This window comes from Chrysochloris asiatica, unplaced genomic scaffold (assembly GCF_000296735.1).
Source record: "Chrysochloris asiatica unplaced genomic scaffold, ChrAsi1.0 scaffold00186, whole genome shotgun sequence".
NCBI classification, from domain to species: domain Eukaryota; kingdom Metazoa; phylum Chordata; class Mammalia; order Afrosoricida; family Chrysochloridae; genus Chrysochloris; species Chrysochloris asiatica.
In genome coordinates this window covers 2,300,789-2,326,021 of record NW_006408704.1, presented here as the reverse complement: position 1 = coordinate 2,326,021, position 25,233 = coordinate 2,300,789, and the positions used below count along the sequence as shown (strand labels likewise).

Here is a 25,233-nt window from a genome sequence, read left to right as displayed (position 1 = left end):
CCAGGACAGCCACAGTGAAGGATATAAAGTAAGCTAGCATAAGGAATGCCCACTCTTATGGTTGCTATCTTAGATGCACTACAAACTCCTTATGGGAAAATGTTGAGTTCTAACTGACTGGACAGGAGAAGCTGGTCCTGTGCTGCTTTATCCCCGCCCTCCCCAGCAGTGAATGCAGCAGGTTCCTTTTCTTACCAAAGGATTCTTCATCCCATAAAAGGATTCCTCTGTAGTTAATTTCCCTAGTATACTTAGTGTGTGGCCAAAAATTTGACTTATACAGAGCTTTTCACAAAACAAATTTTATGTGAAATGAGCTCTTCACGCCTCATAGTTAAAACTTTCAGGCTCTTTAAGTTATTATTTAGATTTATTTAGAAGTGTCCAAAAGCTGTGGCTTCTTTCAGCCTTCAAATTACCATGACACTGGAATTTGGTCATATGGTGAACCTGAAGGATGAGAGGCCATGTTTACAGGGAAAACAGTTCTTCTGTTGCATGTGTTTGGTGACTGAGTTAAGGTATACATCTTCTCTGCATGGCAGTCCTGGGAGGCAGCGTGGAAGGAAGTATAGGCTTCTCATTGCTGGTCTCCAAGGAGCCCTTGCATCCATCCCTCTGAGAAGATAGCCCAGCTATGACGTGTGGGCTATTTGGATGCAGGCAGGCCTGGTAGGGTAATTGTATGCAAGGCCCTGTGCACATATGCTTTTACCTCATGGGGGTGGGGGGAGGTGGGGTAGGGAGTGAAAGTGAGTACTCAAGCCATTTAATCTTACCTGGAAAGCCTGGCTTTGATTAGAGATTGTGGAATCCAAGAAGGTTTCTGGTTCTGTCTGCATCCAGTGCAGATCTCAAAAAGAACTTTGAGCACAAGTGTCTTGTTATCAGATTGTAATTGAAGGAGGAGCATAATCTTGGAATTGATCTATTTTTGTAACATTTGTAGACACAAATGTTTTATAAATGTGAGTAGAAAAATGTTGCCTTTGCATTTAGATTGCTTTTTGGTTAGTTTGAAGACAAGGGGATTTCCCTCCCAGGGAATTTGAATGTACTGAAGTGAACTCTGAGCTCACTGACACTTCATTACTTTAGAAGGAGGTAGCAGCCATTAAACCTAAATTTAATTTATTTTATTAAAATAACATAATTGAGGAACCATAGTATAGGAACTGTATTTTGTCAGGCGCAATAAAAACAAAATGAAAACCCAAATCATCCAGAAAACCTCTATGGTTGGCTTCCTTGCATACACGGGACTGCCAAAACAAGGCTGGCTCGGGGGCCCCACACCATTGAGGCAACTCCTGGAAGACTGCTCAGCACCCTGGGACACTGCTCCCTGCAGGGCAGGGGCGGCAGTCACCTCAGACTGGGTGAGTGGACCTGCCCATGAAGTAGAGTTCTGTAGTACCAAAGCAGGCTTCTTCAGCTGGCCAGGGTCTTGACAGCCCTGGTCTGTTTGGTGCATTATGTGCAAAACTAATTTTTGGCACCTCACGACTCTATTCGAAAAGTCTTTCTTGTAATAAGCATTCCTCGTAGGAGCTTATTTACAAAATCCACGAGGTCCTCACATCAGGGCTGGATTGCCTGCTGCCTTCATTTCCCTGCTGAATGTTCTTACCCTTATTCAGTCAGCAACTGGGGGCCCTAGGTGATGTGCTGCCGTCAGCATCCACATGTGTCTCTGGAGAAGGCTTGGCTCAGAGCACGTGGGGAGAGGTGAGCAGGACAAACCAGCATGGTGAATGGCTAACTTCTCCCAAGGTCAGAATGGTAGAAAAGAAGGCAACATGAAGTCAAGGCCCTGTGAGTCGTCTAAAAGGTCCTTAGCAGCAGCTTCTCTGAAAACAAGTCCTGTCCCCATAGAAAGAGCCGAAGGGTGGTGCCTGCTGGCTCTCCTTCCTCCCCTGGTGGCCTGTGTGCAGGCAAACAATCTAAACTAGAAGACAGGTAGCCTAGGGGACGTGGTCAACGTGCAGGCATTGATATCCTCGGTGTGGGCCGCCCGGTGCAGGGATGGCTCAGAAGCACTCCGGTTGATTTTCGGTAGAGAATGCTGGAGCAGCTCAATGGAAGACAGGATCTGAAACAATGACACAAATAGGATGAGTGGGCTCTGGTGTATCAGCAAGAGCTTTAAATTGGGTTCAAAGACTCCGGCTGTTGCTTGCCCCAACCAACAAATCAACTCCCCTCCTGTAGAAACACCACACATTCCATTTTGTTTCTATTTATCGTTAATACAGTTGCAACCCCTTTGAGCAAAGTCTTACCTGGGGGAAAAGAGGCCTTTCTTCCTTAACTTTCTTCACACAGTCAGCTACTAGCCTCTTCATTGCTTTGGGGCAGTTCTTGTACAATTTACTAAGATCTGGGGAAGCATACCCGCGGCCCACCATGAAGATGATCTAGGGGAGAACAAAGAGTAGAAGGAACTGGTAGATGAATGTGAGTGAAAACCCCACCTCTTCTAACCCTCTTGCTTCTTAAACTGGCAGAAAGCCCAAGAGTTCCCCCTCAATGATTTAGCAGCCAGCCCACATTTACCTGATCCCGGTTGTTGATGTGTGAATAAGGAAGCTCCCCTGTCATCAGCTCATACAGCACAATGCCGTAAGAGTAGACATCAGACTGGAAGCTGAATGGGTTATTGTCCTGCATCCGGATCACCTCGGGGGCCTACAGGGACAAAGTATAGTCATTGTTTAGGCCCCACCGTCACCCTTCCATGAACAAGAGTCCAGGCCTCAGAAGGCTCTGACTCTTCAAGGGATCCTATCACCCCACTTGCTAACTCCTCTGTGATCTTCAGCCTCTAGGAAATCCATATTAGTGTTGGACTGTCTGTCCTAGGAGACTGGGCTCAAATAACCTGTAGTCTTCTGCACGATTAGAAAACCACATTAAAAATATAACTTGTGGGAAACTACAGAAATGGTCTTAAGTTTGCCCAGAGATCTCCAGGGCCATCTGTCTACCTTGTACCAGAAGATGGAGCCTGGATTCCTTACCATCCACAGGACAGAGCCCGTGGGTTGTTCAACCTGCTGAGAACCACTCCAGCGTGACTTCACTGTGGCCAAACCAAAATCTCCAATCTTCACTGTCAGGCCTTCATGGAGGAATATATCTCAATGCCTGTTAAGGGTTCTGGTTTGAAAAGAATGGTTAAGTTAATTTTGAAAAACTTCCTAACGTTCTTCAGAGCATGGCAATCTTTCCACCTCCCATCTGCCCTGCCCAGCCTATTCTGCACTAGATTTGTAAGGTTTTTGAAGTTTTAATAAGGTGATTTTGAAATTCCCCTTCTAGGAGGTATGCAGGATTGTACCATATGCCAGATTATCTGGCTAGAGACCGCCTAAAGTTCCTCCCTGCTTTTCTCATGTATGTGTCTAGATGCCGGGTTTCTGGCCTCCTGATGTCCCCATGCAATGAAGGTGCCTTCAGCCCAAGAATGAAGAGCATAAGCTGCCACCAGACGTTCATTCCTCAAGGTCTTGGCCACTTATTACTGAGATTCCTGCCTTCTGAGCAGTCCTTCCCTTCAGAGGACTGACTGAAAAGCAAGTGGAAGCAAAATGGCAAATCCCTCACTAGTGCTGAATGTTCTCATAAGAAACTGCACTGGGATAGCAGCGATCACCTGGTAACAAAGATCCGAAGCAGTCACCCCTTTTGGGGGAAAATTAGATTTTAAGGCAGACCTGAGATGTCCAGTAGTAAACACCGCTTCAAAACTGTGCGTGCCTTCATGTCATAATGTTGTGCTCCCAAAAAACTCAAAACTGAGACATGCACCCAAATGGGCCAGGAACCAGAATCCAAAAGTTGGCTGAGTCCTTATGTCTCTAGTTAGCCAAGAACCTGTCTGGCTGTAATGCCCACACCCTCCCTAAAGGGTAATTTCACATGTGGTTCTTTGTTTTCTTTCTACAACAACACGTCTTAGAAGTGGGGAGGGCCAGGGCTGTCTCCAATATTAACCTTTGAGGAAACCACTCATTAGAAAAAAATTATTCTAGGTAATTCTGGGGCACATACTGTCCATAAATCATAAGATCTATCCCCAAGACTAAAGGTAGAACACGGTAATAAAATGAACTAAGCCTATTCCAAACAACCCAGAACATGTTTCTCAACTCCTGAAATCTTTCTAGAATCACTTTTGTTGGAATAAGTGTCTTAAAAACAAAAAGGTAGTTCCTTCTCCAAACATCATTCTCATCTGTACCTTACACTATTGTTTTTCAAAAAACTAAATTTTGGATTTTATTTCTTCCTATCTTTTGCTGCTTTTCCTGAAAAGATATCCTCTACTACTAGTGATTAGAGTCTTCTTCCTTGTTTTCCTAAATTTTGATTTTAAATAAATTTAACAACCAAAGGATACTGTTGGATTTCATATCTCTGTGGATGATGTTCTTTGCATGCAAATAGCTGTGAAGAAGGGAAAATAAATCCATTAGGAAATAGGCAAGTCCATAAAGCTGGAGAGCTTGCTAGGGGCTGGGGGAAGGCCGTGGTATGATGTTCTAGAATTAAGATTGCTATGGCTGCATAATTTTGTGAATACACTAAAAACCACTTAATTTTATTCTCAGCTGATTGTATTGATTTAAAAACTGTTAAGTCATTCTGACTAGTTATTTCTTAAGATCTGCAGAATGTAAACACTCAAATGTTAAAGATAGAATATGAGCTTTAACTTAACACAAAATGGCAATATCAGTGGACTCAAGTGTGGCAACAATAGTGAGATTGGCCCAGGACTGAGCAGTGTTTCGTTCTGTTATGTACAGGGTCACTATGAGTTGGTACCGACTCGATGGCTCCCAAACATCGGAAGTCTGAAGAGCTCTTCAGAGGGAGAGTTAGAGAAGCGCTGCCCGCAGAGATCAAGCCAGTAATCCCACTCCTGCCTATACCTCACTGAGTAATGTCAACACAGACACAGAAGGGCAGCAGTTAATGGAGGAATTAAGGATGCTCTTGAAACTTTCTCAAAAAAGAAACACAAGCTATCCAAAAAGTGATGTGATCAAACCTTCCCATGAGCAAAAGTGTTGCTGGGCCATGCCTGGCATCTGCAGAGGGCACTTGTGGGTATCCAAGTTGAAGCCACCCCCCTCCCTGCCCCCCATTTTGTTTTCAGGTTTGGGCTAAATCTTTCAGGTAGCACCTAAAACCAAATGGAGCTTAAATCTCTGCTGATGTCCTGGAGTATATTATTCTTGGTAACTGTTCCTCTGCAGCCCACCCAAAGGGTCACTCGTTTGTAGAGGTATAAAAATAGCAGAGAAATCACTTTAACAGACTGGATAGTTTCTCCTAAATCCAGGTTCCGACTTAGGGACAAGTCGATGCTCAGGCTGTCTACTCACTCCATTCCCTGAGCCGTCTGTCGGGCAATGTCAATCAACTGGAACATCTGAAACTTGGTCTCCTGGACATGCAGGTGTTTGTAAAGGCTGCTGCCTTCACACCACTGGGTCACAATTGCCAGGTTGTCCTTGGTCATGTACCCCATGAAGAGCAAGATGTTCACGTGCCGTGTTTTGCTGGAGGAGGAAACGGAGAAAAAAGTCTCTGAACAGGGAGATCTGCTCTGCCTTCCTACGCCACCAGAATCTTTGTGCTCCAGACATGCTCACGGTCACTGACCCCACTCGGCCCTTCTAGGGGCTGGACAGGCCAGCTCTCTACTCACCGAAGGACAGCCACTTCATTCCTGAAGGCCTGGAACTGCTCAGGTGTCGGATCAACAACCTTGAGAATCTTCACTGCAACATCACCTGCAAAGTAGTTTGTAGTCAGGGCAATCAGCTGAATGACCTAACAATTTTGGTTTTGCTTTTGTTTAAATACATTTGTGGGTAGACGCCCACACTCCCTCCCATATCTGTTCAGCCTGCGTGTCTGTCCGTGCATTTATACGCATATGCCATTGTGACCGCAGGATACTCCAAGTATTTCTGTTGCCTGTAAATCTTGCACTCCTCCCAGTGCACTCATCTGCCTCTATAATAACTTTCTGCTGACTTCCCTCTTATTGTACATTACCTTCTCGTTCACCCAAGTTAACATGTGTCTATACTGACATGTAACATCCTCCCTTTGCTCCTACCCCTGGTAACTAATGTTTCTTTTACTGTGAAAACCTTTTCTTGACTTTTTATAACAGTGGTTTCAGACAATATTTGTCCTTTTGTGATTGACTTATCTCACTCAGCATGTCCTTCAGATTCAGGAGTGTTGTTGGTAAATGCCATGAGTCCAACTCAAAGCAACCCTATGTAGCGTTTCCAAGGAGCAGAGGGTGAGTTGAATCTCTGACCTTGCAGTTCACACTAACCTTGAAGTCCAGTTCTTATCCTACAGTGCTACACTAGGACTCCTCTGGATATACTACTTATCCTTAAAATACTATGCCATAAGGAGCTCTGGTAGCGTAGTGGTTACAAATTGGGCTGAGAACGCAAGGTCAGCAGTTCGAAACTACCAGCCGCTCCAAGGGAGAAAGATGAGGCTTTCTGCTCCCGTAAAGATTTATAGCCTCGGAAACCCTGTACCGGGTCGCTTTGGGTCAGAACCAACTCGATGGCACTCAAGAACAACAACAATGACAGGTTTGGTTTAAAAAGATTCCTATCAACTCTTACAGTTAGCCCATTGCTAAACTAACACTGCCAATTATTGCAAGTAAAACAGCCTCCTCATGTACTTTAGAAACATTTAGGGGTTCATTCCATTTTATATGTGCACTAGAGTTAGGAAGCACTTCTAAGAATGTTTTCGTATTGCTGTGTTTACCATACTTCTCTGGGATGCTATTGCTCTGACTTGTGGCACCCCACGTACAACAGGAGAAGACATGCCGGCCCTGCGCCACCCGCACAACTGCTGTCATGTCTGAGCCCATGCTGCCACTATGTCCATTCACCTCATGAGAGCTCTGGCCCTCCTTAACGAGACTGCTTGCTCCCTGTCAGAAGTATGCTCTGGCTGCACTTCTAGACAGACTTATCGTGGAGCTCAATAGGGTTTCAAAGTTTCATGGCCAACTTGGCCTCCAACGATGAAATTCAGAATCAGATAAATGGAGATTTGGTGGGGACTGAGAGTTCAGCCTTCCCCATTGCACACAGACCCCCCTGCAGGAGTCCCTGTAGACTCTTCCCTTGGTGCAGGCACTTCCTTGTGATCAGTCCTAAACAGTTTCCCTGTGACCTCTGTTGAACAGAACAGCCTCTAAACTGGCTCTCAATTCACCAGCACACACTTTTGCCAAGGGTCCAGGGCTGCCTGTGTAGCTCCTGTTGACTCTGGACAGGACAGATGTAAGCTATCTTCTGAGATGCCTTCTATCTAGGAAGACACAACAGCCCTAACCTCAAGTTCCTTACAACTGAGTAGTAAGGCCAGAATTTTCTGGAGTTTTGAGTCAAGATAGAAGTGCTCTGAGGGCAAGGTGTTCCTCCAAGAGGAGGGAGTGCATCTTCTTACAGAGACAAAGTAGAAAACGGGAGACACGACACTGGGACTGGATGTAACGACAACAAAGTCGTGTTAAGGATGAGAGAAACACGAGCTGTGTGAGACAGCCTGCAGAGTGTGACCAGAAAAGGACGGTCAGACAAGAAAGAGTCTGCTGCACCAGACAGGCCAGGAGCAGGCTCCAGCACAGTGGGATACAAAGGAGGAGATGAGGCACCACGCCCTACGAAGTCAGTCAGCTCTGCAGCAGGATCAGGGAGATGGCGGTGTTGGTGGCCAAGCTCCAGTGCTGGGCAGAGCCTGTAAAGGGACAGGACAGGGTAGAGAGTGCAGAAAGGCAGCTTGGGGGAATGCTGGACTTCAGCCCTCAGGAGAAGTTACTCTGTGAGACCTCCTCATTTCGTAGCCTAGTTATGATGCAATCCCTTGTCATCCTCACACTTCTCCTCTGGGCACACTCTGGGTGTCACTGCACAGTCTTCAGAGACATTCATCCTGGACCCAGAGAGTACAGTAGCCTCAGAGGTTAAAGGATTAACTGATAGTCAACACTCCTTCACAGTGACTGTCATCTGAGAATCCTGCAACTATGCCACATTCTCCTACCCACAGCTCCAGTGACAGAATGCCTCCTGTTAAAAGCCCATTTTGTACTTTGGTCCAACATCATAGCCCATTAGTCTTCTTATTTTTCCAAATTCAGAGTACTGTCCAGTGCTGTACACCTCTCACTGAAGTCACCCACAATACTGGTTTGCTTATCCAGGTCAATGATCAGAAGACTGAACAGGGTCCCAGCTGCCATCCAGCTTCCAAGTGCCAGCTAAGAGTAACAGATGATGTTACTCTGTTTTACTAAAACCAGAAGCTATATTCTGTCCAACAGCACTCTCCTCACTGATCTGCCTGGCAACTTACTATAAAGTTGATGTGACAGTCAGGTATGCCACACTTCCAGTAAATCCTAGCTCACAAACTCTCTCATAACTGGCTTTTAGACCCCCTTCTAATCTTTTTCACCCATCTCCCTATTTTCTGACAATATTTGCGTCCGATCTTGTAGGTCGTCTTCTAGCTCCAGGATTCCACAGAATTGAGCAATCTTACCTGCAAATTCCAAGGTCCAGGTTAGGGTCTTGGACTAAGAATCATTTGCATTCTGAAAACTCTTCCCCCAAGCATCAGTTTCCAAGCTTAAAAATTTGTTTAGCTCTTTGTATCTAATTGTACAGCAAAGATGGCAAAACGGTTCCTTTTCTTCTAGCCCCATGGGCCCCATCAGATAGGTATGGAGCCATCTGAGTTTCTGGAGCTGCACTTTACTCTAGGTCTCTGCCTTGTCCCCACTGCTGCTCACTGGTCAGATGGTTCTTGGTTAAAGCCACACTGTCCCATCCTTGTTTATTGGAGCTCAGTCTTTGCACCTCTGCTTTTTCCATCTCATTGGGGTAGAATCAGTTTTATCACTCAGATTTTGTTTCTGATGGCCTCTCATCCCTCACAAATCATCTTCTCTTTGCACAACTGCCTGAAAAGCCCAACGAATCTCCTTTATTGGCTGCCATAATCTCAAAATGGACCTCTTGTCAGTTTCCCCCCAAAAGCCTAGTCATGTGTGCTTCACCAATAACTTCTCCTTCTCCCTGGGCAGCAACTTCCCATGAATTCTTCTGAGAGGAAGGCAGTCTACAAATGGAAGCTCGGCAAATACTCCGATGACGACTGCCACGAAAGGAAAGCAATCTGTTAATTCAATGGTAAACACGTTACTTTTGTTAAGTACCACTGAGTCGGTTCCAACTCATAGCACCCTCTTATAAAGTTTCTGCAGCTGTACATTTTTGCAGGAGCAGAAAGCCTCATCTGTCTCCTGCAGAGCACCAAGTGGAGCACACGTGTGGTTAGCAGGCCAGTGCTTTTTGTACAGGGCCACAGTACTCCCAAACACTATGCTAGTTGTTAAGTTCAGTTGAGTAGGTTTCAACACATAGCAACCCTATGTAGGGTTTCCAAGGAGTGGCTGGTGAGTTTGAACCACTGACCTTGTGGCTAGTACCCTAGTGCTTATCAGACATTGCCACACTCAAACATTGGAGTAAAACATACCTAAATGCCAATAAAGAGCCATATTCTACTTAGTAGAAACTATCTAGTCCTAGAATGAATTCCCCAACAATCTGGTTTTCAGGCAAAGGCTGGTCAAACAGATATCTGAGACCCCCAAATGATATCCAAAGTCTTTACTTTGGCTCCTACACTTCCTCCATCTGCTCCCATCCCTATTCTCCTCTCTCCTAGTGGTACCCCCTCACTCGCAATACTCAAGACATTCAGAACTCCTTGATCTCCGTGAAAAGGCTAAGTGATGGGAGTACTTTTTTAGCTTGATGGTGCTTCTGCCTTGAACCTCCTCAGACATCTACGTAAATGCCACTTTCTCAACAGACTCTTCTTTGACCAATCTATTACAAACCAGAACTAAGCCTCATGCAAACTTCCCTCCAATTCACTCCTTAGTAAAATTCACGACATACTTTTTCTTTTTTATGGTCCCCACTAAAGATGTCCTGGTGTGGCACTGCAGGATAAGGTGGTTCAAATTTACCAGTCGCTCCTTGTAAACCTTACACAGGGGTTGCTATGAGTCAGAATCAACTCGACGGCACTTAACTAATTAATTAAGATCCTAGGAGAACATTAAAAACAAAAAAAAAGTTTTCTTCATTGCTTTATTCCTTGTTGTTGTTGTCAGGTGCCATCGAGTCGGAACCGACTCATAGCGACCCCATGCATAGCAGAACGAAACAATGTCCGATCCTGGGCCAACCTCACTACCGCTGCCACACTTGATGCCATCAATGATGCCACCTGGCTGATCCATCTCGTTAGGGGTCTTCCTCTTTTTATCTGACCCTCCATCTTACCCAGCATGACATCCTTCTCCAGCGACTGTTCCCTCCTGACAATATGTCCAAAGTATGAGAGACGGAGCTTAGCCATCCTGGCCTCCAAGGAGCACTCTGGCTGCACTTCTTCCAAAACAGATATATTAGTTCTATTGGCAGCCCATGGCACTTTCAGTATTCTCCTCCAACACCACAACTCAAAGGCATCAATTCTTCTACGATCTTCCTTATTCACTGTCCAGCTTTCGCACCCATATGAGGTTATTGAAAATACCATGGCCTGGTATTTTCAGGCGCACCTTAGTCCTCAAGCTGACATTTCTGCTCTTCAATACTTTAGAAAGTTCCTGTGCAGCAGATTTGCCCAATGCAATATGTTGTCTGATCTCTTGACTACTGCTTCCATGAATGTTGATAGTTGATCCAAGATGAAGTCCTTGACAACTTCAATTTTTTCTCCATTGATAAGAATGTTGTTTATTGGTCCAGTGGTGAGGATTTTTGTTTTCCTGACATTGAGATGCAACCCATACCGAAGGCTGTGCTCTTTGTCTAGGATTACAAGAATAGTCAGGAAACACTGAATGAAGAAAGACATGAATTTTAAGAAGAAATGAATTAAAAAGCTGTACTCTTGAGGCTGTGACAAAGAGATGGGGACTCAGCCTTTAAAGGGGACTACTGGGGACTCCAATGCTGGCAGCATGTGCCAGAACCTGAGGCCCCCCCCAGCCTCTCCTAGGCTGACATCTACAAAGTCAGCGCTGGACCCCAAACAGCAGCTGCTCTCCAACCTCGTCCTGGGGGTGAGTCTAACATTTCCTTCATTTTCTTAGACTTCCATGTAACAGACACTAAAGTACTACTGGTTACTGTTCATTCCTTTCTCCTTTCAAACTGTTTCTCTCAGATGGGTATGAGCTGAACAGCAATATCTTTCTTGTGAAATTATCCAAATACCCTTGTAGCTGATAATCTTGTATCATTTAGAGGGCTGTAAATGTTGGGCCTTGAACTACAGAGGTTTGAACTGTGCAAGTTCAGATATATTAATTTTATTTTTTTAAAAAAACATCATGTGATGCTAATCATCTCCTTATGAGAAGTTTGTCTCTCCAGGAAACTGTATCATAGTAAAATGTTATCTTTTGTGGTTCTCACATATGTTTCACTGTGTTTGGTGGAATACTGTACATCCTGAATGAGACCATGGGACTTGTACAAAGTGCCACTAGTGATGCTGGAAGTGCTCCCAAGAAGCAAAGAACTTATTACAAGAATAAGTTAAACTGCTTAGTCTGTACCATAGATGGAGGTTTGCAGTTGCCTGATATTTCAAGATATATTCAGCATAAGGACCACTGTAAAAAAAAAAATAATAAAATTCATGAAGCCAACCCTACAGCTTTGCCAGTAGGAACAAACACCTGGCATCTTTTACATAATACATTTATATCTCACTGAAAATACACCTTTTGTGTGAGTGAAGTATCATACATGTTGTTGTTGTTAAGTGCTGTGGAATTGGTTCCTACTCATAGCAACCCTGTATAAGGTTTCTGAGGGGCAGCTAGTGAGCTTGAACCAGACTTTGCAGTTCAAACCAACTTTGCAGTCCAATGCATAAACCCACAGCGCCACTCTAGGACTCCTTATATCATACATATAACATACAAAATACTTATGTTATATGTGAATCCACCTTTTATATTATTAATAAAGCTCCTGGGCAACAGTAGGGGTGATTACTAGTACAGTTTTGGGGGAGTTAAAAGTTATACCCCGATTTTTAGCTTCATATGCAAGGGGTATAAATAAGGTATAAAGTTTATACCTTATTCATGTACACTGAAGGAAGATCTACTATTACTTGTTAATGTGGAAGGTTCTTACTTTCTTTAGACATCAATTCATGTGCCTGCTTGACTCAGACAGGGTTATAAACTTAAGTCTATGTGTTGGGATGTGATGCAGATATACCCAGATACAAGTTACATCAGGCTGTTTGCTCTACTCTAAGTGGCACAAGGCTGTTTTTACTGAATGTTAAGATCTGTTTCTGACAAGTTCTCTGCCTTCTCCTCTGAGTTGTTGTCTGATAGCCTCTGATGCTATCTCTATCCTTCTTAAAGTATTTTTATAATAAGCAGAGTTGGCAAATCTGACCCCACCCTATGCTCAAAAAGCAGCTCTGAGCAAGTTCATGGATGTGAGGCTTCTATGCTGGTTGCTTTAGATGTTTTCTGCTTACTTCCACAGCTGCTAAGCTGAATTTTAAAAAATCATGAATATAAATTCACCCAAAAGTTGTAATTTTTAAATGAAATTGAATAGAACATGATATTGTATACAGGAACCAGGCTGGATACATGGAAGGTAAGCAGCCATAACAATGACAGTATACAACAATCTAGAAATTATGGTTTCCTTGATCCTCTCATTTTTCTGCTTTATTCAGATAGCTTGTTTTCTGAAAGGCTGACATAAAAGCCCATTGCTCCTCCCTCCTCTGACTGTTGACTTAAAAACCAGAATCCAAAGAGCAAAGGAGATTACCTACATTCTAAGAGCAGTCTTTATAGGGCTGACACTCTAACAACTGCATCTCATTATCACAATATGAAAGTTCACATCACTGAGAGAAAACATAAGCTCATAAGCAGTACTGTGGCAGGTGCCTTAAAAACCCCAAAATAAAAGTGCTCTATCATAGGATCCCTTGTGTGGAGCTGTGGGTTAGTGAGCTGGACTTCAAAGTCGGTTTGAACCACAAGGTTGGTGGTTCAAGCTCACTAGCCGCTCCACGGAAACTCTATACAGGGGACACTGTGGGTTGGAACCGACTCTATGCCACTTACCAACAACAACAACAACAGCATTCCAGAAAATGCTTAAATTTTTCCCCAAGGGATCCCAGGATCCCCAAGCCATCTACGACATCTCCTTGGAAAACATTCTCGAAGTTTTAAGTTTTTCTCAGTGACCCAGAAGAAAGGCGAGTAATGTATTTGATGCAATTTTCAAAGTCATCACTCTAATAAACTACAAATGTTTGGTCCTGTCTCTTTAAAGAACCAGCAATGCGTCAGATGATTAGTTACAAGTGGTAAAGCAGGTTAACAAATGAACCAAACACATCGAGTACAGCGCTCCTGAGCGAGTACAGCGCTCCTGAGCGAGTCTGACTCATGCCAGCCTGTCTTTATAGAGCACACAGAACACCTTCTCCTGAAGAGTGCTGAGTGGGTTTGAACTGTTGATCATATGTGTAACACAGTCCAATGCCTAACGTACAACGCCAACAAGGTTCCTAATGAACATAAAGTACTCAGAAATTTGGAACGGTTTCTGTTCTGAGCGCCTTAAATTTGCAAGCTCCATTCATCATTTAATGTTTTTAACTTTTTCAATTTTGCTGGTCTATCTAAAATTTAAGGTAAATGCCGTGGCACTTTTGCAGGATTATAGGTACTTTGGCCCGTAAGCATTTTAGTAGATTCTGAATTAAAAGAGATGGTTTTTGACAGCATACTGCAATTTTAAGAATATACTGCCTCTGCTTGCTAACATGCTAAAGAGGTAACAAAACCTGATCACAGAAATGTCAAAATATACAAACTGCAATTATAGAAATTAAATTACCTTTCTGCAAGAGGCAAAAGTGTTTCTATTAAAGTGGGAACACTGGCAGTGTGCCTATACTCATCAAGAAGTCTGTGCCATCGGAGAACCACAACCAATCCTAGGGAACCTGTTTCAGAAGGCTCCTACCTCTCCTCCTAACAATTGTTTGGCCATGGGCGAGTCAGTGCCCCCCTCTGAGTTTTCTGAGATGCAGAAGCTCTAAGGTCCTTTTCCAGCTCTATGTTTTTAGCATCTATGTACTCCTCATAGCAGCAGAGACTCTTGTCCATTTGGAAGGCATGGTACTTATAATATTTGATGAACTCTAAGAAGAGACCCCCAACATGTGACTATAGGGCATACAACTCTGTATATTACACAGTACATAACAACAATAAAAATTTCAAATCATGTTCACTAATTTCTAATAATCTTGGACATTTTTTAAGATACCAATTTAAAGCTGCAGGAGTCTAAGACGAACACTAAAATCTCATGGAGATACTATGAAGTCATCAACTATCCATAAGCTAAAGAACTGGGTCGTATCCCCCTAGCTTCCCTGTCCTGACAGTGAAGACAGGGTCCTGTACCTACCATGCCATTTGCCCTTATAAACAGTCCCAAATGATCCAGACCCGATCCGGGTGGAAAGCATCACTTCACTGGCTTCTATCTCCCAGTAATAGCTTGAATCTCTCTGTCCACGAGGCCTCTGAAACAAGGAGAGATCGTTAATATACTCCATGAAGTGGTAAATGTTTATTTCATCAGCACACCAAAGAAAAGATCTACTTTCATTACCTTTTAAGAACAGAGAAATCAAAACTCTACTGCTGTTAAGTGAATTCCAACTCACAATAGTCCTACAGGACAGAGTACAACTGCCCCAGAGGTGTGGTGCTGTAGGGTCAGCAATGGTCAATTTGAACCTCAAGGTTGGCAGTTCAAATTCAACAGCTACTCTTCAGAAATCCTACACAGGGTTGCTATGAGTCGGAACTGACTTGACAGCATCTAACAACAACAATCTTTATGAAAGGAGACTGCCATATGTTTTTCCCTAGGAGACCTTGATGGACTTGAACTGCTGACCTTTTTCACCACTGTGCCACCAGGGCACCAAAATTCCAATTTCATATGTTGAAAAAATGCTATCAACTCTAACATGTACCATGCGAGTTGTGCCCCACCTAAAAAGACAGCTAACCAGCAAACTGTCCCACACAGGTATGCCAAAAATGGCACTAACATTTATCATCTCCTTCATTCAGTACATTTTGGAATAAGCTTCCCAAACTATTTAAAACATTCTCATTTCCTACTAGGTTTATCTTACTGAACCCTAACCTACTGGCAGTGTTGTTGGCTCTACTCACAATTTTGTTTTTCTCCTGGGTCCCAGATCCTGATGCCCGCTCTCTCTGTGCCAGCACAGGGGTTTTGGGCTGTGACCAGCCTGTTGGGCTCAGATTGTTGGGACTGCTGGACAGGGCTGAAGGTGAGGCTTATTAGACAAAACAAACAATCCAAACATGGGTAAGCCAAAAGAAGATAAACAGCATAAATAGAACAAGCTCATTATTATCTGCTACTTGACTATGGACAAGTACCTGATTCACTATGACTTCGAATTGCATCCTGAAACAGAAAAGAAAAGCAGGTCAACCTCTCAACTAGATAAGATTTTTCAGGGAGAAGGGAATGGTGGGAAAGAGGATTTGCAGGAACAAAGTGGAAAACAAAACCTCTAAAATGTAAAAAAGGTCTAATTATATACTCTAATAATCACATTCCTTTTTTAAAATTCACTAACTGTCAGTTACCAATATCTCCAAAATTGTTTTCATCAAACATTAGGAGGATTGAGGATTAATTAATATAGAAAACACATTCTTTTTTTCAGAACTAAACATGTATCTATATATCTATATCTATATCTAGATATATAGATAAATAGACATATATCTCAAACTGGTAAGTCTTTCAAAAGACTTACCATCAATTGTAATCATTCAAAGACTGGTGATTGTGCTCCATTACGGCTCCCAACACCAAAACCAGATGAAACAAAATGTGGGATTAAGTGGAGAGCTCACTCAGATCTCACTTGGATGTGCAAAATGAAAGCACCATCACTACATTATCAAATTTGTCTAAATCAAAGGTCATAGAATGCTAGAAGGACCAAATCTATGTTTTAACACAAGAAAACACTAGAGTAGGTAAAGAGACTTGACCAAGGTCACAAAGTGAGTAGATGGAAGGAAGAGAATTAAAAATCCATGGATGTTGGTTGGCCCAGAGCTTTCTGACCACAAAGTGCTGCTTTATCCCATATGGTAAGTTCTGAAATTAGCTACTTCCTACTCATGTAAGATGTCAAAGGACACCTGGCACAATTTTAGAAACTGCTTAGGGACCTCCAAAAAACTTCAAACTTATAGTAGAATTTATAATAGGTTAGCTAATAAAAAACCATTTGACCCCCATATGCTCAAAGAGGTATTTTTCTGAGGATTCCTACTCTCTTCATTTTCTTGTGTTATCCAAGTAAAAATATGATAATTCTCTCATACAACTATCACTGGAATGTTCCCACTCAGTGTTATAAGAAAATGATAAACCAAGCTGCTCTACCTTTTCTTCTTGGACATCCCCACCCCAAGCATCTTCAGAGTTTATACACAAAGCCTGGTTCTAGGGTCTCAATATGGCTAGGCTTCAGAATCACCTGGGAAGGTATTTAAGATTATAGATTTCCAATTGGTCCCTCCTCCACTAGTATTAAGAAGCTCTGGTAACACAGTGGATTGTGAGTTGGGCTTTCTGCTCTTGTTAAAATGTACAGCGCCTCCGAACCCTATACAGAGTCGCTATGAGTCGGAACCAACGACACAGCACCTGACCACCACCACCAGTACTAGTATTGATTATGTCTGAGGAGGGGACGATAGGAAGCCCAGGAATCTGCATGTCTTTAAAGTGCAGGGTGACTGGCCAAAACCAATCTGGATTTCAAATAAAGATTCAGTAGCTATAGCTTCATTATCCAACAAATCTATTCCTATCAGATTTTTAAAGAAAAAAGCCGTATTTTCACATTCTCGGAATTCTTGTTGGACTGTGAACCACAAGGTCAGCAGTTCAAACCTACCAGCCGTTCCTCTGAAACCCTATACAGGGTCACTGAGTTGGAATTGACTCAATGCCACTTGACAAAAACAACAGCTATATTCTCATGCACTTGTTATTGCAAAGTGCTGTCAAGTTGGTTCTGGCTTATAGTGACCCTGTACAGGATTTCCAAGGTATTGGGTTTGAACCGCTAACCTTGTGGCTAGCAGTCCAGTGTTTATCCTACAGGGCCACACCAAGAATTTTAGTATCATAGCATTTTATGTCTCCGTATCTAATATATTCTTCATATTTTATTCTGTGCTAATTTCAACAACTAGATTGATTTATCCTAAAAGGAATTTTACAATCTATATTTTAGCTCAAGTACAAATGGTTTATACTTCTTCAGTAAACAAACAAATCAACAGCATGGACTTAAAAAAATGTGGAATCATATGTGATTAAAAAAACAGAAATTAAAATTTATTGTTTCTTATCCTGCCACCTTGGATAGTATGAGTATGGCAAGTACAGTAAACCCTACAAAAGCGGAACCTGTGTAAAGTGGAAGCTTGTCAGAGTTACCCAACTCAAATATTTTCCACTATAACAAAAACTAAAAAGAGGTAAGCTCACACCCTGACAAAGGTGGAATACTCTGGAAAACAAGGCAAACCGACTCGTCCCAGCCCTCCCAAGTTCTACTGTTTCTCAGAAGTGACCTGAGGTACAAGTGACATGAACTGTGCCTGTGGTTTCTAAGGAATCATTTATGATGGAGATAAGCAGTTATCTCTGATAAACTTTAATAAGGGGTATTCCAGTGTCTGTCAACTAAGTGGGGATAAGGAGAATACTGATGGTGTAAGCCAATTAAGTAAGTCTATTTACTTTTTGGTTGGAATTGATTTTTTTAAAGACATGTATTTTTTAACATCATTGGCCTAAAAAATCTTGCTTGAGAAATGTACTCCATCTATCGGCAATACCACATACAGTACAATTTTTAACTCCCATGTTAGAAATGTTAAATAGCTCTACTGCCAAAAATGAAGTCATGGAAACTAGTCTGACAATAAGTCAATAATTTAAATTAGCAATTGTTTCATTTTTTAATTTACTCTCTGACAGTTTTAGCAATCCTGTTAATTACAAGAAAGCAAAGCATGAAGAATAATACCTACTCTTCCCCTCAAATAAAATCGTCTGGACCACGCCCTGGGAGAAGCATTCAGGCTGTTATTCTAGTCCAAAGCAATGAGAAATAAAGAAGAATAAAGAACAAAGGAAGTATTTTAAGTGTATTAAGTTGTTATTAAAGATGAACTGGAAAGTAAACCAAACAACTAGAACATCCCAAAAAGTTGAGAAAAGAAAGAGCAGTTTGAGAACATTAGCTTTGGGCACTTTTTTATCTCCTTAAATACCTAGCTATTAAAATTCTATGACTCCACCCTTTCATTTCTAAATAAAACTACTTAAAAGACTTCCAGAGAGTTTGTAGTTCTCTATACTACTGTTTCTTTCCCACACCCATATAATCAAACTACCTGTGGTCTTACTCTAACTCACTTAATTCCTATTCAAATCTGTCCAAGAAAAAGAAATTCGTATGTTAACTTTTCTTCAGAAAATTTTAGTCCTCCACTTGAATGATACACCAATTGGATTATACAGCCAATCTAAAGATGTTATAAGGGAAAAAAAGAAATTCATAAAGTTCAAGGGTCTGAGAAAGTGCCACAACATTTCTGATCAAGCATGAAACCCAAATCTCTCTGTTGATATACGCAACCCCACCCACAATAAGTGATTTCATCACTACCGACAACAGTGTATCCGAGGGGCCCTGTTACCTCTATCACCCTGGAGTCCACAGGCAGGGTGGTGCTGACCATGTGAACATTTGGCGTGGACGTCGACCTCTGCCTCTGGGAGAGTGAACCCTCAGAGGAGGGGCTGGAAGTGTTGAAAGTGAAGGCGTGAGGTGTGGAGTATCTGTGCTGGGAACTAGACAAGAAGAAGAAAAAAAATCCCATGAGTGGCACGTAAGCCTCACCCACTGAAAAGGCTTTCTTCTAACTATATTAAAATACCTGGGAGCAAACCTAACCCATACTATAATTTTTGACAATTTTCCAGACTTTCAACTTGCATCATTAAAAAATTCTGTTCTGTTGCATGCACATTTTTGAAAAAATTCTGTTCTTGCATGCACATTTTTGAAAAGGAAATAATGCATGTGCTTTGAAATAATTTTAAATCATTTTCATAAACCACTTCTACAGAATACTCCAAATGTTTACAGCATCTTGGAAAAAGAATGGATAGCAGCATTTGGAAACGACATCATCACTTAATAACTGAGGTGGAACTTGCCCAGCTTCATTTAGAAACTATATTAGGGAACTTCAAGGAAGAATTTTAACAGATGGTTGTTGCTTGCTGTAGCTGCTAAGTGCAGTCGAGTCGGCTTCAACTCATAGCGAACCTGAATACAGAGTTTCTGAGGAGCAGCTAGCTGGTGAGTTTGAACTGCTGACCTTGGGATTCAAAGCAACCTTGTGGTCAAGTGCTTGTCCTACAGTACTGCACCAGGACTAACAGGTTAGACCTGAATTTTAAAACAAATGTCTATAAAAAGGTCAGAATTTTGACCACTGTGCCTCCTTCTCTCCCCTTGCTCTCCCTGCAAACTAGCTTACATAGGAATTCACGTGAACCCAATCTTAGGTTGCAATCATGGGGCTCTTGCAGTTTGACATCAGTGCCCCACCAAGAATCTGGGAGCACATATTAAGATGTCCAATGTTTTCACTATTACTTTGTTCACATTCAAATAGCACTATGACATAAATTCAAAGGATAAAAGGCTAATTTTCCTAAGGGAAACTGTTTCATTGCCTTGAAAAATTGACTTCCGACATATTTCAAGAAGTCCTGGTGTGGTGCTGTAAGATAAGCACTGGACTGCCAACTGCAAGGTCGGCAGTTCAAACTCACCTGCTACTTCTTGGAAACCCTATACACAGTTACAATGAGTCAGAATTAACTCAACAGTACTAACAACAACAACAAATTTCAATACTTATACTTTTAGCCACTCCTTGGAAGCCCTACACAGGGTCACTATGAGTTTGAAGTGACTCAACAGTACTTAACAACAACATACTTTCACAGGCTTAATTTTTTTTCACTGAAATTCAAAAGAGATGTAAGTTATCTTCAGAGGCAAGTTCAGTGGTTTTGAACAGATTTGCTTTTCACATTATCAAAAAAAAAAAACATACAAAGATATATACATCCAAATAACATTCCAATATAAATTCCTTGTTCTGACTTACATTGTCTTTGATAATTTCCATGGTAGTCTTACAAAGGGCATCAATATAACTACTCATATGTTAAAGTAACAAATTTTGGACAAACATTAAAATTATACTTTAGGTTTTAATCCATGTGTAATATGGAATAAATCATGTGAGCTCACCAAAATTCTGATTTTAAAGCTGAATAGCAGCATAAAGACAAATTATAAGCAAATTCATAGATTCATTAGAAAGGATATATGTCTTGAAAATCTAATTAGATTCTTCCTTAAGATTTGTTGTTGTTGTAAAGTACCCTCGAGTTGACTCCACCTCAAAGTGACCCTGTACAGGGTTTCCAGGGAGCACCTGCTCAACCTGAACTGCTGACTTGGGAGTCCAGCACATTAACCCACACTGCCACATCAGGACTCCTTAAGATAGCACTCTGCTTATACCATTGTTTTAGCAATGCCGGGTCATAATAGCATTTCCAAGTTGAGGATTTATTTTTACTGAATCACTGTATACCATTTCAGAATCCTTTGCACCAAGGTTCAACTCATTACTTACTGAAGAAGGTAAGTGAAATCCCAAGCTCTTTAGTCTGTGATGTCATGCTATCCTCACTGCAGGAGCCATCAGAGATACTTTCCAGAATGGAAACACCACAGGATCACAAAGAGAAAAAATCTCTGTTCTACCCACAACTCCAAATTCCTATCTCTGGAATATCAAGTTCCACAGAAGCAGCTTTAAAAAGCAGGTAGGGAATGCAAAACAAACTGGTCTCTTAGATCATGCTTCCACTTCTATTCCACCATAAAAGAAAAATCTGTAGGTTAAAAATTACCTCACAGGCATCCGGGAAACAGACTCTCGCATCCGACGCATTGTCAAAGAAGGTAGTGCTGGGACCCCACTATCACCAACAGTGGAATTTGGAAACAATCTAAACGAAATCAGGGAAAGACTGGTTTATAAATTTGCAGCAGTTTTACAAAGTGATGTCATGTCAGGCCTGCCTTACCTCTTATGAGCCCTTATCTACTCAAACTGAACTTTCCCAGGAACATTCTGCTCCCTAGAGTAAGGGGTCCTGGTGTGGTGCTGTGGGAAAAGCACTAGACTGCTAACCTCAAACCCACCAGTTGCTCCTCAGGAAGCTTATACAAGGTTGCTAAGAGTCAAAACTGCCTAAGCAACAAGAGATAAGGAGAGAAGGAATACTGATGGCGCTGTAGAATAAGCACTGGATTGCTAACTGCAAAGTCAGCAGTTCAAACCCACCAGTCACACCAAGGGAGAAGAGATGTGGCAGTCTGCTTTTGTAAAGATTTACAATCTTAGAAACCTTACAGGAGCAATGCTCTACTCTGACCTATAGAGACACTATGAGTTGTCTAGACGACAATGGGTTTGATTTTGGTTTAAAGCAAAAGCACCTCTGGGCCCTGGTACAGCAAGTACCAGGCTGGTAACTGCAGGGTCAATTGTGCAAACTGACTATCTACTCTCTAATACCCTATTCAGGTCACTCTAAGTTGGAACTGACTCCACAGCACATAATAACAAACCTAAATGATTAGGTTTGGATTGGATTAAGAATTTTGTTAAAAATTCTATAAAATGAATCATATTGGCTTGCCTGCATTTTTAGGAAATTCTATGTAAGTGGATCAATGTCCAGTTGTATCAAAATAATGTTTTCATTTAATTGTGCTCATGAGGAACCTATACTTAGACCAAGAGGGAAACAAAGCAAGGAATACTGAATGGTTCAAAATAAGGAAAGTGTGTATCACGGTTATATCCTTTCACCATACTTATTCAGTCTGTATGCTGAGCACACAATCCAAGAAGCTGGACTGTATGAAGAAGAATGTGGTATCAGGATTGGAGGAAGATTCACTAACAACCTGCAATATGCAGATGATACAACCTTGCTTGCTGAAAGCAAAAAGGACTTATAATATTCATTGACGAAGATTTAAAGACTACAGCCTTCAGTGTAGGTTGCACCTCAACATAAAGACAACAAAAATACTTACAACTTGACTAATAAATAACATAATGATATAGGGATAAAAAGTTGAAGCTGTCAAAAAATCATTCTACTTGAATCCACATCAACACTCATAAAAAATCAAAAGACATATTGAATTCAGTAAATTTGCTGCTAAAAACCTCTTTAAAGTATTCAAGAGCAAAGATATCATTTGAGGACTAAGGTGCACCTGACCCAAGTCACGGTATTTTCAATCACCTCACATGCATGTATAAAAGTTGGACAGTGAATAAGGAAGACCGTAGAAAAATCGACTGGTGCATCTGAGTTATGGTGTTGGCGAAAATAAAAGTACCTGGTGTGGCTCTGTGGGTTAATGCGGTGGACAGCAAGGTTTGGTTTGAACTGCCAGGTTCAAGCTCACCAGCCACTCCTCGGAAACCCTATACAGGATTGCTGAGTCGGAACCAACTTAACAGCACTTAACAACAACGACAGACTGCCAGTAGAATAAATAAATCTGTGTTGGAAGAAGTACAGCCATAATACTGCTTAGAAGCCAGGATGGAGAGACTTCCTCTCTCACACTTGAACATGTTATCAGAAGGGATGAGTCCCTGGAGAACATCATGCTTGATAAAATGGAAGGTCAATGAAAAAGAGGAAGACCCTCAATGAGATTGGCAGCAGTAATAGGTTCAAATGTAAAACAACTGTGAGGATGGCAAAGGACCAGGCAGTGTTTCTGTTGTGTACTATGAGTCGGAGCCTACTGAATGGCACCTACAAACAACAACAACAAAGAGACATTCTAGGATGTCTTGTGGCATAGTGGGTTATGCATTAGAGGCTGCTAATCACAACATCAACAGAATCCACTAGGTGCTCTGCGGGAGAAAAGATGAGGCTTTCTGTTCCCATACAGAGCTATAGCCTTGGAAACCCCATACAGAGTCACTATAAGTTGGAACGGACTTAATCAGCACCACATTAGGGCATTTTGTAACTTAAATCACAGTTTTCCAGGAAATATTTTCTTAGAATCACACAGATGAAAAGACGAAAATATGGAAGAATATTCAGCACCCAAAAAAAGTGGTATTAATTAGACATATTTTTCCAGGAGTTGGGCATTTATACTCAGTAATTTCACATTATCTTGCTTAATCTTACATTATCTTGTTTAATCCAAGATAATTTCACATTATCTTGCTTAATCCTTAGAAGAGGTTCAGCAAGATTATAGCTAGTAAATAACAGAGCTAAGATTCTGACAAGGTCAGCGGTTCAAGCTCACCAGCCGCTCCTCGGAAACCCTATACAGGGTTGCTATGGGTGGGGATGGACTCGAAGGCACTTAACAACAACATTGGGCACATATGCGAGAAGAGCTCATTTGCAAAAGCAACATGTGACCACTATAAAAACAGATGCTCTAATCATAGTTTAATGATTCGTTTTAGTAGTTTTTTTTAACTGATTAGTTTTAATGATAGTTTTTAATTATTTGTTTTCCAGTTATTAAGTGCCATTTAGTTGGTTCTGACTCAAAGCTGTATAAGGCTTCTGAGGAGCGTCTGGCAGGTCTGAACTACAGACCTTGTGGTTAGTGTTTATCCTACAGTGCTACATCAGGACTCCTTTGTTTTCCTGATGTTGTTGTTAGGTGCCATCAAGTCGACACCGACTCACAGCGACCATATGCACAACAGAACAAAACACTGCCCAATCCTGGGACAGCCTCACAATTGTTGCCTCAAAAAAGTACCATTAGAAAAGGAGAAAACTTGACTTTGGTTTAACAGGCACACTGAATCTTTTTATTTAAACCCTACCTAAGAAATCCAAGGGGGCTTCAAGAAAGTTCATAGAAAAGTGGAATTAAAAGATAATGCAATTTTTTCCATGAACTTTTTTTGAAGCCCCCTTATAGAAACCCATCTATATGAAATATAATTTGATAATTGGTTTCTTTTCTGAAGAACACAAGTATCTTTTAAATTTTTTACATTTAAATCATTTGAAGTTCAAATAATGTATTTTCTAGTTTGAGAAGAAAATAGCACCAACTATGCTTTTTGCTCCTTACTACTCAATGTCTAGGAGTCCTGCTAGCGCTGTGGGTTAATGCACCAGACTGCAAAGCCGTTTGAATTGCAAGGTTGGCAGTTCAAGCTCACCAGCCGCTCCTTGGAAACCCTATCCAGGGTTGCTATGGGTCGGAACCGACTTGATGGCGCTTAACAACAACAACAACTCAATGTCTGGTAGCGTAGTGGTAACGAATCGGGCTGTGAACCTCAAGGTCAGCAGTTCGAAACTACCAGCTAGTCCGTGGGAGAAAGATGAGGCTTTTTGCTCCCATAAAGATTTACAGCCTCAGAAACCTTGTACAGCGTCACTATAAGTTGGAACTGACTCCATAGCACATAACCACCACCACCACTACTCAATATCCAAGGCCTATTCAATGTATTTCAATTAAATATAGTAGTGTATACTCACAATATACTGCCAACAGAAAAAAATCAAAAATTTCCTCTTCCTACGTGCCTTCGTTCTTTTTCTGACTCATCTCTATCTTACAGGGCTCAATCTCTATCTTACAGGGCTATAACTGCCATAGCAGCCCCAGCACTGTCAGATTCTAAAATAGATGGAGTCCAGATCACAACAATTCATCATTTAACAAGGCTAAAACCCAGACTTGTCAGTCAAAATATGTAATAAAAACCAAAAACCAAAGAACAAACAAGATGGC

At 41.7% G+C, this 25,233-nt stretch overlaps 1 protein-coding gene across 2 annotated transcripts in view; it reads right to left on the bottom strand.

The window, feature by feature from the left end:
* Positions 1-1,781: 1,781 nt before the first annotated feature.
* RAF1 (v-raf-1 murine leukemia viral oncogene homolog 1) overlaps positions 1,782-25,233 on the bottom strand; it is a 125,951-nt gene continuing 102,499 nt past the window's right edge. Inside the window, exons 5-16 of one of the 2 annotated variants that reach the window (XM_006872170.1) lie at positions 21,318-21,416; positions 19,013-19,166; positions 15,650-15,677; positions 15,416-15,543; positions 14,634-14,751; positions 5,720-5,804; positions 5,394-5,570; positions 4,403-4,449; positions 3,021-3,139; positions 2,557-2,688; positions 2,283-2,417; positions 1,782-2,092 (exon numbers count right to left, since the gene is read on the bottom strand). In XM_006872170.1, coding sequence (XP_006872232.1) covers positions 1,949-2,092; positions 2,283-2,417; positions 2,557-2,688; positions 3,021-3,139; positions 4,403-4,449; positions 5,394-5,570; positions 5,720-5,804; positions 14,634-14,751; positions 15,416-15,543; positions 15,650-15,677; positions 19,013-19,166; positions 21,318-21,416 — 1,366 coding nt within the window. In that variant the 3' untranslated portion in view covers positions 1,782-1,948. The remainder of the gene's footprint in view (positions 2,093-2,282; positions 2,418-2,556; positions 2,689-3,020; positions 3,140-4,402; positions 4,450-5,393; positions 5,571-5,719; positions 5,805-14,633; positions 14,752-15,415; positions 15,544-15,649; positions 15,678-19,012; positions 19,167-21,317; positions 21,417-25,233) is intronic. The other variant, XM_006872169.1, reaches the window with a different exon arrangement.